The sequence below is a fragment of the Oryctolagus cuniculus genome, chromosome 12 (assembly GCF_964237555.1).
Source record: "Oryctolagus cuniculus chromosome 12, mOryCun1.1, whole genome shotgun sequence".
Lineage (NCBI taxonomy): Eukaryota > Metazoa > Chordata > Mammalia > Lagomorpha > Leporidae > Oryctolagus > Oryctolagus cuniculus.
In genome coordinates, this window is record NC_091443.1 from 54,393,361 (window position 1) to 54,408,314 (window position 14,954).

Genomic DNA, 14,954 nt, shown 5'->3' on the forward strand with positions numbered 1-14,954 from the left:
ATCTGTATGACTTTTAGGTTTGTCTTGTCTATTTCTACCAAAAAAGGCTAGAATTTTAGTAGGAATTATATTTAACCTGTAGATTGCTTTAGGCAGCATTGACATTTTTAATATTAAATTTTCCAATTGATAAACACAGGATCCCTTTTCATTTATTTAGGTCTTAAGATTTTTTTCTCAATGTTTTGTAGTTTTCAGTGTGTAAGTTAAATCTATTCCTAATCTATTTTACTCTAATGCTATTGTAAATGGAATTATCTTAATTTCCTTTTCCATTCATCACTTCTGCATAAGTAACACAATTTTTGCATACTGATCTTGTATCCTGTAATTTTGCTGTACTTCTTGGCTCTAGGATTTTTTTGGCATGTGGATTCTTTAGTGGTATCTACATATAAGACCATATAAGTTGGAAGTATGTACAATTCTACCTCTTTTTCAATCTGCATGCTCTCCCTCCCCACCCTTTTTGCTACCTAATTACCATGGCTAGAACTTCTAGCACAATGCTAAAAGGAATTTGAGTGGACATCTGGTCTGATCTGGTCTGGCTGTTGCATTCCTGTGGCAAAGCACACTTGTATATAATCATATATTGCTGGATAAGACTTGTTAGTATGTTATTTATTATTGCTGTTATATTCTTAAAGGGTATTGATATATTTTTTTAATATACTTACCTTTTTTTGTCTTAAATTACTTTATAGAATGATTTACAAAGTATTCCTCTTTCTTGGAATAGTAGGTGAAATCTACTTCAGTTTTAATGTGATGCAATACTTTAATGAGTAGATCTATATCATTTGACTAGTTCCTTACTTAGGGATCTTTTTGTATACTTCAATGCTGCAGTGACATCATTTACATAAACTTATTACTTTAAGTTTTTGGTCAAAAGTTTTGTATCTTAAATTTTGATAGATATTGGTAATTTGGTTTTTAAAAAGTTACAGACTACTGTTTGCATTTAAACAACTTTCATTATTATTTAAGAAAGTGGCTGCATATGTTAAAGTCTTTGGATTTGACCTGGACTTCCATATTTCTTTGATGAAACAGGGTATGTAAAAACTCATTGTACTTCTCTCTTCCCCGAGATGTATTTAGGATTAGTGACACTCCTTCCAATGACTTCCCAAAGAGGTGGGGGACCTGGTCCATGATTAATAGAAAAAGCTAAATGAGAAGATTTGATGAGAAAAAAGAGGACAATTCAGCCTTTGCTGCTGCAACCTTTCCTATGACAATGCCTGGAAAACTCTAGTTCACAGGAAGACTGAATTCGATGGAGAAGCATTAGCCCCATTAGTGTCCTCCAGTACACGGAGGTTATTCTGCTGTGAAGAAAAAGAATTCAGAGAAATCTACAGCTAGATGTGAGAATTACAGACCAATAGGGTAATGTCTGTGTTGGAAATGAAGACGTACATCACAAGAAATAAGGATTTAGAAAAGGAGAGCCCAAAGAAGCCAGTGGTGGATTTGTATCATTTTTATTACACAAAATATATTTGTACATAAAGAAATCAGAAGCACAACACTACTTATTTTTTTGTTTGAAAAGTACATCTTGTTTTCCCTGTTTTTTAAAAAATATCAACATTCACCAGAGCTGTAGGAAATTAAACTGAACCTTTAGAAGGTACCGCATACGGACCTGGTTGGGATTATAGACAATAAACTCATTGTAGTTGAGAGTATAACCCTCTGGATTCAGAATTCCTGTGTCACTTGCTGGTCCTAATGGCACTGTACTCCCATTCCTGTGGAATGGAAGAAAGTATGTCAACAACAGCCCTTGATTCAGAAGTTGGAATGCAGAAAGTAATTTTATCGGCCCAAAGGAATCTTCTAGCCCTCCCAGTTTTGAGGACTTACAGGGTGATGGAGGAGGTGGGATTGGGAGCCATCTTGCCTAGTCCCTTGGTGCTGTGTTTGCCCTGAAGTAATCCTTCTGCTTTAGGATTGGCCTCTAGTAATTCATTACAGTGCCCGAGAGCTACCTGCAAAGCAAAATATCGTTGAATGCCCTCATCTTACTGAGAATTAGATGGCTCCAGAGCCAAATAGAAAACTCCATCAGTACTTCATTACCTTATACCAAAACAGTGGAACTCCATGTGATATAAACTGCACTTGGCTCCCATTTCAAGTTATCCCATGTGAACTTCATGGTTCTGGGAGCAAGCTTTTCTCATTGGGAAAAATAGGCATAAGAAAACTAGAGATCATAGATGTGTTCCTGTCTTACCTCTGATAAGAGCAGCAGTCCTATATTCTTTAGGCGAGAGGCAAAGCAGTAATTGGCACTTTTGGAAGACATGTCAGCAAAGTAGATTCCTTTTCCAAACTGAAATTAACACAAAGGTCACCTGCTTAATTCATTGTATTATACAGAAGGCTTATACTGATGACCCAGTTTTTCCATTTTCTACAACATAACATACATCATTTTCCATTTCTCTTCACAATTCTCTCTCTGTGTGTGTGTGTTTAAAATGTATTTTTTGAAAGGGAGAGACAAAGAGATCTTCCATTTGCTAGTTCACTCCCCAAATGGCTGCAACAACCAGGGATGGGCCAGGCTGAAGCCAAGAGCCAAGAACTCCATTCTGGTCTCCCATGTGGGTGGCAGGGGCCAAGTACTTGGGTCATCATCTGCTTCTTTCCAGCCAGGCACATTAGCAGGAAGCTGAACTGGAGGTGGAGCAGTTGGGGCTTAAAGCAACACTTTGATACAGGATGCTGGCATTGCCAGTGGTAGCTTAACCCACTGCCATAACAATAGTCCCTCCCTACACAATTCTATTCCAGAGAGGGCAGAGGTATCTGTGAATCACTGTTTTCTGGGGGAATGGAGAGGTATCTTTAGCATTTAGGCATTTAAAGAAAGAAAGGATATAGTAAGAAATTACCGGGTTATCAGTAAAATGGTTTAATGGGGGGGGGGTACCATCTAATCTAATCTAGGAAAAATGGAACGAGAAGGTTATTGTCTCATTTTCCTCTTGTGCTCCCCTCCAAGACAGTTTCTACTCACCATGTAACCTGTGATGGGAGCTTCAGGAGGGGCAATTCGAAGCCCATGGCTCAGGATTCCTACCCAGTTACTCAGCCTGGATCCATGCCACAGCAGCATCCTAAGGAAAAGCTACTATTATTGTATTCTGTTGCAATTCTGTAAACATAGGTCATGCACATAAAATCAAACACTGTCCCTGCCACTCTTTTAAGTTCTATAACTATACTTTTGGCAAGGGAATTTCTTCGCAAGCCTAAAGCTAGATGCATACCTGTTATGAAGGTCCTCTCTGAAGGCTTCTTTCTCACCCTCCTTCTCTACTTCAAAAACATCCAGCAAGGTCATGGTATAGTCATTGTGTGTAGGAGCATGGGTAGACTGTAGGTACTGAGAAATCACCTGTGGAAAAACAGAAGAAATGGCCAAAGTAGACAGTACAAGGTATTGGTTGAACTGAAACCTCAAGGTTCTGGTCTAACTTGGTATACTTTTCTATTCCCAAACAAGGAAGTCTGAAAGACCTCTACCTCCCCAACTTCCTAATAAATAGAAAGTCTTCCCTGCTTGACAGCACACTCTTAACTGGAAGTAGTCAGAGAATAATGAGAGGAGGAGAGTGGGTCTTATGGGTATAAGAGTTCAAAAATGAAAACTCACTTTGAACTCATGACTTTCATGGTCTAGAGGGTGCAAGGAACAGTGTAGGTTTCTATAGTGTTGGTCCAATGGGTGTTCTGGGCTTTGTAGCTCTGTCTTCACCAGTTTAATGGCAATTTCAATGTCTCCCAAAGTCTAAGAAGATGAGACACAGAATTGATTTGGGAGGAACCTGGGATAAGAGACTTAATACTTCCCAATTCATACATATCTTACCTCCAGTAGCTGTACTTTATCTGATAATTCTTTCTCTGTCCGGATTAATGGAGGGGTACGGAGTCTAAGGACAGAAAAATAATCTATAATGAGCTAATGTGTGGCTAAGAACAACACACTTCAGATAGGTCTTTCAGAAAATGGGTATAATAAATGGATCTTCCATTTGAAAGATGGACATCTGTAAAGAGACTAACTTCTAAATTTATAAAGGGATGTTAAATGTATATTCTGAGTAAGAGAAAACAAACTATGTAGATTTTGACATTTGGGACTAGAGTTGAAATTCTTTTTGGTGGGAAACTTAAAAATAACTTGTATAACAGCAATAAAGACTAGTTTGGATATAGTTCCATCTAGAAGCCGAGGAAGACTTGCTGACTCCTCAGGGTTATTTCTAGGCTCTCTAAAGGAATAGAAGGGGGAAAAAGGAGGGGGGGCGCGGCACTGTGGTACATAGGGTTAACGCCCTGGCCTGAAGCACCGGCACCCCATATGGGCGCTAATTCGAGACCTGCTGCTCCACTTCCTTCCTATCCAGCTCTCTGCTATGGCCTGGGAAAGCACTAAGAAGATGGTCCAAGTCCTTGGGCCCCTGCACACACATGGGAGACCCGGAGGAAGCTCCTGGCTGCTGGCTTCGGATCAGCGCAGCGCTGGCCATTGCAGTCAAATGGGGAATGAACCATCGGATGGAAGACCTCTCTCTCTCTGCCTGTCCTCTCTGTGTAACTCTTTCAAATAAATAAATAAATAAATCTTTTTTTAAAAAAAATGAATAGAAGGCATAGGAACAGAATAAATCCAGGACAGAGAATCAACAAGGATAAAATGTTTTTCATATATTTAATAATTTGAATTTACAGAATAGTGATGGTGTGTGAATAGTCTCTTTAAAGAATAAAAAAAGGGGGCTGGTGCATCTGCCTGTGGCATCAGCATTCCATGTGGGTGCTGGTTCAAGTCCTGGCTTTACCACTTCCGATCCAGCTCATTGCTGATGGCCTATGAAGGCAGTAGAGAATGGCCCAAGCACTTGGTCTCCCCACTTAGGTGGGAGAAAGAAGCTCCAGACTCTTGGTTTCGGATCAGCCCAGCTCCTGTCATTGTGGACATTTGGGAAATGAACCAGCAGATGGAAAACCTCTCTGTAATTCTGCCTCTCAAGTAAATCAATAAATCTTAATAATAAATAAATAAATAAAGGGAGTGATATTCCTGAAGTAATTTTACTTAATTGCCGGATAGCTGTACCCATTCTCTAGAGTTGGTAATTTCTATTCAACCAGCAAACATGGTTGAAATCGGGCCAGGAGACTGTACCCCACATATGTAAGCTGCATAAATAGGCTATCTATAAAATATTTTGGCTCTGAATCTATTTAGGATGCTAATTTCCTTGGGCATAAAAGATTTAAAAGATTATAACTGCTGGTGACTGATTTAGGATATGGATGAAAAGAACAAAGTGAAGTAATAGCACATGTTTTACCCAAAGTCATGTGGGATCCTGGTATAGAATTCATTGCAAGCTTCCAAGAGAACTCGCCCATGCTGGCCAGCCCGAATACAATCCTCAATCTTCTTAAGAGACTGGTAACCTGCCTTGATTTGTGCCACTGTCAGTTTCCCTGCAATCCCAGAGAGAGATCAGATCCAAACCAGTGTCCCATCCTGGAAACTATATTTACACCCCTGCATCCCAGTAAAGACTCTCACCTTTCAACTTTCAAAATAGCTCTGCTCCTCACCACCCAACCTCTCATTTCAAATCCTGTTTTCATTCAATATTCTCAGCAAGCTTTAACTCATGATAGTGAGGAAATATCCCACTAAAGGAGCCAGGGAGTATGAAAAGAGGATGTAGGAAAGAATCTGAAGTCCTACCAAGGGGGGCTTTCTTGGTATCATACTTCATTTCTATCATCGTCTCTTCCATGGCCTGGACGTTACAGATTAGCTGGATCAGCTCCTGCACCCGAATATCCAGCCGTGACTCTGGTTTCAAAGAAGATTTAAGAGCCTCCTCTTTTTTTGTTTCATCTTCACCCTGCAGTGAAACCAACCAACCAACCAATCAACCTGTAAAGTCTGAAAGGATCTGTTTTAAAGCCCTGTAGACAGGGTCTGCATAATGGCCGTCGATCAGGCACAGCTCCTTATTAACCACATGAGAGCACCCAATGTAACTTCCACCTTCAAATATAGTTCTGCCTCCCATAGTCAAACACTCAGAATAAATTTAAAAGGCCCTCCCCAATGATCTTAAGTATGTAAAGATAGCTGTTAGGTCTCAAATCTTCTCATCTTAGGATTTCTCCATATTTCAGATAAGCAGCAGCTTTTCTGGACAGTTCAGCATGCTGGTGTTCCTGTTTCTCAAAATTCATCTTTTTGTTATGGTTAAAAAAAGTGAAGACAACTTCAGTTTATTTATCAGTTTATTTATTACTCCACAACACTAAACTTCTGCAAGCAGGGCCCAAGATTTAAAGAACTTTAGGAAATAACAGAACAGAGACAAGAAAGGTACATTCTATCTTCATTCTTTCTACCCCTTCAAGATTGTAAAGGTGAGAGTTCACCCATGAGGTGGGAAAGAGTGATAACCCAAGGTACTCTGGCCTATTTGGTCTAGGACTGATTAGGGCCATCACGTTAGGCTTCACCCTGATTAAGAGGTGAAGATTAACAGCTTTTCCCCCCAGACGTATGGTGAGAGTTTACCTGAGTATTGGCGGCATAGTCCATCTGTAGCATATCATATTTTCCAGGTACCTTCTCAAACTTTTCGCGGTCCTCCCAATTATTTTTGGTTTTGTCAAAGAATCTGTAGAGCCCAAGGAAGTAAGAAACCTTACAAATAAAGGTCTACTACTGGGGATGAACTGAGAACTAATTCCTTAGACAGAAAACCTCCATGAAATTTATTAGTTCCCCCTAGAGTCCCCAGCCCCTTTATACACCAACTTTCCATAAATCTGAATTCTAAATCAGGACACCTAAAGGAGAAAGCTTTGGTGACAAAGTTAATTTAAAAATGGGGAAAAAAGATCTCAGGTATTTCCAAAGGCCTCCAAACTCCACAAAAGTAACTGATATTCAAAACAATAGTTATCTATCTAATCCTTTCCTCTGAAAGAAACATTCCCTAGAGAGTAGAAAGTTCTTCATCCATATCACAGGATACATTTTCAAAACCCTAGCTGGATATTCTCAACCCCTTAGTGGTCTCCACTTTCCCCAAGTATCCTAAATTTGTTAGTTGTGTGTTAAATATATTACATTCTCCTATTTTTAGTCAATTTCAAGGCTCTGGGTCAATTTCTAATTAAGGATGCAGTGTGGTGCTCTAATCACAGAATGTTAGGATGGAAAGACATTTAAGCTAAATCACATTTTTTATAAAATTCTTAGATACATCCATGAAGATGAAGATATTTTTTGGTATCAATTTCTTAGCACTTACTTCTTCTGAAAGATTTCCTTGGCCTTGCTGAGGTCACCTGAACAAGCCACCAAGCTGTGTTGCCCCATTTTCCCAACTGCAAAGGAAATGCCGCACTTAAGATGGTTCCCTGTCCTCCAATCCTTAATTCCCTAATCCTAATGAGGCAGCTCTGTAAGGCCTCTCTCCTACCATCTGACATATAGGCAGAAAAGGGACAAGGGAAGGTCGAGAGGGCTAAGGGAACTGATCATGCTGATTTGTTACCTGCTCACTGTCGTCCTCTAGGAGCAGCACCAGCAGTCCTACTGCAAGTTTTCAGCTTCAATGGGCTGCTCTCAGTTTTTCTAATGGGAGCATCCCCCAATTTCCAGAAGCTCAATTTGATTTCTAAGCACCTCCTAGACTTCAGAGCCTGCATGTAACCAATTTAAACCCATAGGAACTCTCGGCCATTCACTAAGTTGTTTCTGGCTTTCTGAATGACAACTCACAAAATCTAGAATAAAATCATTACCTCGGCCCCATCTCATCCAAACACTGAAGTTCCTCTGGGCATCATCTTCTAATAGCTGAATCAGATAGTACTTGTTGTTGTTGAATTGGAGATTGGTCTACAATGAGCAAGAGAAAAACAAACATGAAAGGAGATAGTTTTGCAAATGGAAGTCACACAAACCAGACTGTTTCTTGCTAATTTTTACAAGGGAAAAGTTAGACATAAAGAATAAATTATGTCTATATATTAAGCTTGGGATTCTTAGGAATTAAAATAGGAACCTGGAATCTTCATTAAACCCTCTACCTAACCTCGAATATCCAGTATCAACCAATTAACCATCTCCTCCTGTTTTTTTTTTCTGCCTCAGCTCCCTTCATAGATTTTTTTCCCTAGGCCTTCTGTTTTTTTTTTTTTTTTTTAAAGATTTATTTATTTGAAAGGTAGAATTACAGAGAAGCAGAGAGAGAGAGAGAGAGAGAGAGAGAGAGAGAGATCTATCTATCTTCCATCTGCTGGTTCACTCCCCAAATGGCTATAATGGCTCGGCCTGGGAAGCCAGGAGCCAGGAGCTTCTTCCAGGCCGCCCACATTGGTGCAGGGGCACAAGGACTTGCACCATGTTCCACTGCTTTCCCAGGCACGTCAGCAGGGAGTTGGATTAGAAGTGGAGCAGTGAGGACTCCAACTGGCACCCATATGGGAGGTGAGCACTGCACGCAGTGGCCTTGCCCACTACTCCACAGCACCGGCCCCACCATCTGTGTTTTCTAATTCTCAATTCATTCCCAGTGATTAATTCTATTTCCCAAATGAAAATATTATAGGTGCTCCCTAGGTCTATAACTATTTGCTTGTTTGTTTAGATGATGTCTTCCTCTTTGATCATTCTACTTACATTTTTGATTTGTCTGCTGCAGAAGTTTGACAATGAGCTGACAGCAGGACAATGTGAGAAAGTGGAGGGGAGGAACAAAGAATTTGTAGAAAACATTGCTACATTTGTCCCATCTCTAATCTGACTCAACTTGGAGACATTCAGAGCGAATATGAGTATGACTAGTATCTACATTAAAGAGGTATCTGTAAGTCTCCAAGGGATGAGAGAGAGGAGTCCATAATAAAGCATGGCAGCAGGGGCTGGCATGCACCATGACAGGTTAAGCCACTGGCTGCTATCTGGCAATCCATTAGGGCACTTGTTCAAGTCCTGGCTGCTTCACTTCTGATCCAGCTCCCTGCTAATGTGCCTGGGAAAGCAGTGAAGGATGGCTCAAGTCTTTGGACTTTTGTACCCATGTGGGAGACCTGGAAGAAGCTCCACGCTCCTGGCTTCAGACCTCTCTCTCTCTTTTTCTGCCTCTGTAACTCCTTCCTCCCTCCCTCTTTAAGACATATTTATTTATTTGAAAGTCAGAGTTATATATAGAGAGAAGGAGAAGCAAAGAGAGAGAGAGAGAGAGGTCTCCATCCACTGGTTCACTATCCAATTGGCCACAATGGCCTGAGCTGCAGCGATCTGAAGCCAGGAGCTTCCTCCGGACTTTCCCACGTGGGTATAGGGGCCCAAGGATTTGGGCCGTCCTCTACTGCTTTCCCAGGCTGTAGCAGAGAGCTGGATTAGAAGTGGAGCGCCAGGTCTTGAACCAGTGTCCACTATGCCACAGTGGTGGCCCCCTCCATTTTTAAAATAAATAAATGAATCTTTAAAAAAATAAGTAGCTGGTGCCACGGCTCACAAGGCTAATCCTCCGCCTAGCAGCACCAGTACACCGGGTTCTAGTCCTAGTTGGGGCGCCGGATTCTGTCCCGGTTGCCCCTCTTCCAGGCCAGCTCTCTGCTGTGGCCAGGGAGTGCAGTGGAGGATGGCCCAAGTGCTTGGGCCCTGCACCCGCATGGGAGACCAGGAGAAGCACCTGGCTCCTGGCTTCAGATCAGCGCAATGCGCCGGCCTTAGCGTGCTGGCCGCGGTGGCCATTGGAGGGTGAACCAACGGCAAAAGGAAGACCTTTCTCTCTGTCTCTCTCTCTCACTGTCCACTCTGCCTGTCAAAAAAAAAAAAAAAAAAAAAAAAGTAAATAAATAAATAAAGCAAGTACAACAGCTAGTACTGGAAGGCTGAGCCTTGGTGAAGGCCAACTCCCTCCCATTCACATTATAAAGTCACTGGATATTAGAACAAAAAGAGGCCTTAATATATTTTCTATCCATTCATGATATGTTGAGTGGAAAAAGTAGTAATAAAGGAATACTAGTTGGTTGTTAAAATCTCCATGTTATATGAAATTTCTCAAAGCCAGTAAGAAAAAGATCATTAGAAAATGTAAAAAAGAATATAAATAGAGGGACCAGCATTGTGGCTCACTTGGTTAATCCTCCGCCTGCAGCCCCGGGTGCCAGGTTCTAGTCGTCCCAGTTGCTCCTCTTCCAGTCCAGCTCTCTGCTGTGGCCCGGGAAGGCAGCGGAGGATGGCCCAAGTGCTTGGGCCCTGCACCCGCATGGGAGACCAGGAGGAAGCACCTGGCTCCTGGCTTCGGATAGGTGCAGTGCGCCGGCTGTTGAGGCCATTTGGGGAGTGAACCAACAGAAGGAAGACCTTTCTCTCTGTCTCTCTCTCTCTCTCACTGTCTATAACCCTACCTCTCAAATAAATTAAAAAAAAAAAAAAAAAGAACATAGAGAGTTCACAAGTTCAATAAAAGATATGAGTTTGCAAAATGATTTGCTTCTCACAGAGCAGGTACAGAATGCCAGGGCTGAGTACTCAGGAGTTTACCCTGTAGTGGCTAATATAATGGACTTAATTAAAGGCCTTAATTAAATGATTAAAGATCTGGGCACTGAGATACTAGCAGCAGTAAACATCAAGAAACTCTGGTGGTCAACAGAATGGCTCCCTCATACCTGATTCAGCATGACATCATAGACCTCATTTCCTTCACTATACACGTGAGCCTGGAGAGGAAAAAGACGAGATCAGTATGGTCTCAGCCCTGACATTCAAAGTGAGGCGCTATGTTTTTCTTGTGCCTCCAGGTGTCACTTTCCATGGAACCTACCTGCCAGGGAAAGAAAGGCAAATATATGAGGGTACTTCAAAAAGTTAGTGGAAAATGGAATTCAAAATTAAGTTTATTTTGAAAGCTATGGGTATATGAAGGGTCTTTAAAAAGTTCATGAAAAGTGCATATTATGAAAAAATTATGAATGGATTTCAAAGTCTTTTTTTTATCAAAATAAACTTCTTTCCACATTCATCAGTAACTCATGCCATTACAGGGCAGTTTCTCATTTGAACACGAAGATGGTTCTCTCTTAATAATGACACCATTTTCTGGTAGAAGACGATGAGGTATGAAAGGCTAATGGCTACTCCAAAAGGCAACCGTGTTAAAACCCTTATGTTATTAATCCCAAACCCTACCACTTCTATCTTTCAGCCTTGGAGAAAGTTATCACTAGTGAAATCTGGGATTCCTAAAACGAATACATCCCAGGCAGGAATTCTAACAAAGGAACACTGCTTTCTAAGAGTTCCATTGACTGGGGATTGGTTCCAGTTACCTTTCCCACTTTGGCTGTGCACTCCGGGTCCACAGGAGCTTTGCCCTTTATCAGCAAGGCCTTCACAGATTCTGAGGAAAGACATGGATGTGTATGGGAATCAAAAGTAGCTGTCACTGTTGGGCAGAAATCTGTCAGAATTAACTTTGCCCTTCCCAGACACTTCTAGTCTTCTGCCTAGATTCCAATCCATTTCAAATACATGAAAATGAAGACTAAGACGCAGATTTTTACTTTTTATTTGCTGAATTCTTTAGTTAGTAGAGCATTAAGCCTTTGACTACTGTAAATTAAAGATGTTATCTCAAAAAATTAAGCTAAAAAATAGATAAGGCCAGCCGGCGCCGCGGCTCTGTAGGCTAATCCTCTGCCTGCGGCGCCGGCACACCGGGTTCTAGTCCCGGTCGGGGCGCCGGCTTCTGTCCCAGTTGCCCCTCTTCCAGGCCAGCTCTCTGCTGTGGCTAGGGAGTGCAGTGGAGGATGGCCCAAGTGCTTGGGCCCTGCACCCCATGGGAGACCAGGATAAGTACCTGGCTCCTGGCTTTGAATCAGTGTGGTGCAACAGCCGCAGCACGCCAGCTGTGGCGGCCATTGGAGGGTGAACCAAAAGCAAAGGAAGACCTTTCTCTCTGTCGCTCTCTCTCTGTGCACTCTGCCTGTCTCAAAAAAAAGAAAAAAAAAAAAAAAAGAGTCCTGAGGCCAGCCAGTGGGGCTGGGGTCTGTGGGCCCCTCAGCCGTAGGTGGAATGTCCTTTACAAGCAGGCTGTCAGCTGTGGCTGGAAAGCCTGTCTCCAGACCAACTGGCATCTCCCCCACTAACAGCTTCTTGTGGGGCATGTGTGACCTTGCGGCTTTGAATCACACCTTCAGGGTGGGGGCAATCTTTCACCCAGAGCTGGCAGAGGAGGAGGCTGAGCCCCTAAGGAGACGACGGACAGTCTCCAGGAGACCCCCACTAAACCAATCAACATACGTTTGTGAAAACCCGTCCAATGGGCACCCCACAGAATGACCCAATGAACAGACAGCAATGCCTTAAAAACCCGGGACACTTCCTTAAAGCCAGTGTCCCGCTCGGGCACTCCGCCTGCTCCCCTCTTGGACCAAACACCCTCTGCTGCTTGCCAATCAAATAAAAGCTTCTTTCTGTCTAATAAAAATTTCTGTTTCTTTACAAACTGTTTCCTGGCTTTTTATTTCTATACTAAGCTAAGGAAAGTGCTATAGTATGTGCTGAGGCTAGGGAAATTAATTATACTCTCAAGAAAGGAAGAAATAATAGTTAAAGAACAAATTATCGCACAACCACTCCCACTTCCCCCAGAGAAATTCTAGCTAGCCCTTGTCTGCCTTACCACCTTGCTTGTCTTCTGTCCCCTCCTTATCAGCCTTTTTTTCAGCCGAAGGTTCCTTTTTCATCTCTAGTTTCTGGCATCTTCGAGTTTTCTTGGCAGGGGGAGAGTCTTCGGTGACTGAATTGCCATTATTAACTTTCTTGGTTTCATTTACTGCTACAGAAGCTAAGAACGAGAGTGAACAAATAAAGATCCTGTGTGAAAAAAAAAAAAACTTTTAAAGAAATGATTTGAAGATGGCTTTGTCAGTTTACAAAGTTTGTAAGAAACAGACACAACTGCTACAGCAAAGCTCTTGATAACAGGCTGAGTAGTCTTTCATAAACTGCTATTTCAGCCTAACAAAAGGAAGCCCCAAGGCACCTGTAAGTCCACAGCCTAAGGCATGAGTCTCAGTCTACTCACGCTTTGCTCCAGCCTCAGCACCCACAAATACCTACCCAAACTACCTGAGGCAACAGCAGACTGCTCTAGGCACTCAGCCTAGCTAGGATCCCAGTTCTGCTTCTTCTAGCTGGAAACCTTAGAGAAGTTACGTGATCTATTTTGACCTCCATTAGCCCAACCATAAAATCCATAAGATGACAACAGGGTAGACTTATGCATTTAAGCTCTTGACACAGAGGTGAGTTAAACTCCGCTTGGGGTCTACCCATCCCATAGCCGAGTGCCTGCTTTGAGGCCTGGGAGGCAGCAGCCCACGGCCTAAGTACTTGGGATCCTGTCTCTCACTGGGTAAACCAGATGGAGTCCCTGGCTCCTGGCTTCCGCCAGGGCTACTGCAGGCATCTGGGGAGGTGGGGATGGAAGAGCTCTCTGTCTCTACTTCCATCATTCTGCCTTTCAAATAAATAGACTTTTAAAAACTCCATAATAGAGTACTATATTTCAACAGTTCTAAGACTTGCATTTGACTCTGAAATCGGGATATGTCTTATGACGAATGATATATAGTGAATCAGGATTTAATTGGAAGCGCTTATCCTTTCTTTAGTGGAACATAAAATCAAATGATGCATGCTACAACTGATTTTAAAAATTAGATTGTTAGGTATTCATTCATAGCGCTGCCACTACATCAGTTGTCACAGGTCCACAAGCCTTTCTGAACTCTAAAAATCAAGCCTTAGAAGTCCAGGAACACGTGCAGATCGAGGGGAGAGGGACCAGAGCAGGGGGCACGCTCCTCTTCGGACTTCCCGCCCGCCAGCATGCTCTCCGAACCTCGAGCGCCGCGGCTGGAAGCCGCCCGCCGCCGCCGCGCCGCCATGGAGATCTAACGTCATCAACCCGCTCCCGGGAACCGCGCCCTGGCCCGTTCCCGCGTCAGCACACAGCGCGCTTGCGCTGTGGCGAGAAGCGCGTCTGAAGCATACTTCAAGAAATTTGCATGTCGCTATGTCTTGTGGGAAGCTACCGTAAGGGAAAGATGCCTTGGGTTTTCGGAGCTTTATAAAGTCTGTTCGGATCCACCTCTCCCCATAGGGCGGAGGAAGCTCATCAGTGGGGCCACGAGCTGAGTGCGTCACGTCACTCTACCCCATGTCCCTTGGGAAGGTCTGAGACTAGGGCCAGTAGCGGCCCTAACAGGGCTCTCCCTGAGTCTCGGGGAGGTGAGTTCCCAGAGAACGGGGCTCCGCGCGAGGGCAGACTGGGCAGGAGATGCCGCGGGCCCGCCCCGGGTCCCGGCGGATGCCTCCTTAGCCGGAGCTTGGAACAGACTCACGGCCAGCGAAGTGAGTTCAATGGCTGAGGTGAGGTACCCCGCTGGTGGGGGCCTCATAACCTAATTCAGACTACTCTCCCCCGCCCTGCTTTTCCCTTTTCTGTAATTGGGATTAAATTATGGATTAAATTAAATTCAATAAGTAGTTTTCAGTTAAAATGGCTAGGTAGGCTGTGAAGTGGATTGGAAGATATTATTAAAAAGTGAGAACTGTAAATTCCTACAAATTTTCCTTCTATATGAAGAAAAATACCTCGAGTACTTTATATGTATTTGTATATGCATTCTGTGTTTTATGTTTTAAAAAATCATAATGAATATTGTGCCAGTGAGTTCTCTAGTTATGATTTAAAAAGCAATCCTAACATACGAGGAAGCTTCAAAAATTCACGGAAAATTCACATTCTCTTTAAATTCCCTTTGCCCATAAACTTCGTAAAGCTCCCTCATGTAATTTAACCAAAGGG

The 14,954-nt window shown here is 42.8% G+C and overlaps 1 protein-coding gene across 4 annotated transcripts; it reads right to left on the reverse strand.

Moving 5' to 3' along the window:
- Nucleotides 1-1,477: 1,477 nt before the first annotated feature.
- On the reverse strand, nucleotides 1,478-14,133 carry PARP2 (poly(ADP-ribose) polymerase 2). 4 transcript variants are annotated; one of them, XM_070053948.1, is made up of 16 exons: nucleotides 13,986-14,133; nucleotides 12,765-12,926; nucleotides 11,407-11,477; nucleotides 10,747-10,797; nucleotides 7,861-7,957; nucleotides 7,365-7,440; nucleotides 6,623-6,725; nucleotides 5,783-5,945; nucleotides 5,388-5,526; nucleotides 3,896-3,959; nucleotides 3,680-3,814; nucleotides 3,294-3,421; nucleotides 3,041-3,140; nucleotides 2,252-2,350; nucleotides 1,879-2,003; nucleotides 1,478-1,763 (listed from the first exon to the last, which is right to left on the reverse strand). In XM_070053948.1, the coding sequence occupies exons 1-16, from the start codon at nucleotides 14,029-14,031 to the stop codon at nucleotides 1,604-1,606; spliced, it is 1,719 nt and encodes a 572-aa protein (XP_069910049.1). In that variant the 5' UTR covers nucleotides 14,032-14,133; the 3' UTR covers nucleotides 1,478-1,603. The 4 variants fall into 4 exon arrangements, with proteins under 4 accessions (XP_069910049.1, XP_008267518.3, XP_008267517.3 ...); XM_008269296.4 differs by having other exon boundaries at nucleotides 12,762-12,926; XM_008269295.4 differs by having other exon boundaries at nucleotides 12,765-12,955; nucleotides 13,986-14,104.
- Between the last annotated feature and the right edge of the window lie 821 nt (nucleotides 14,134-14,954).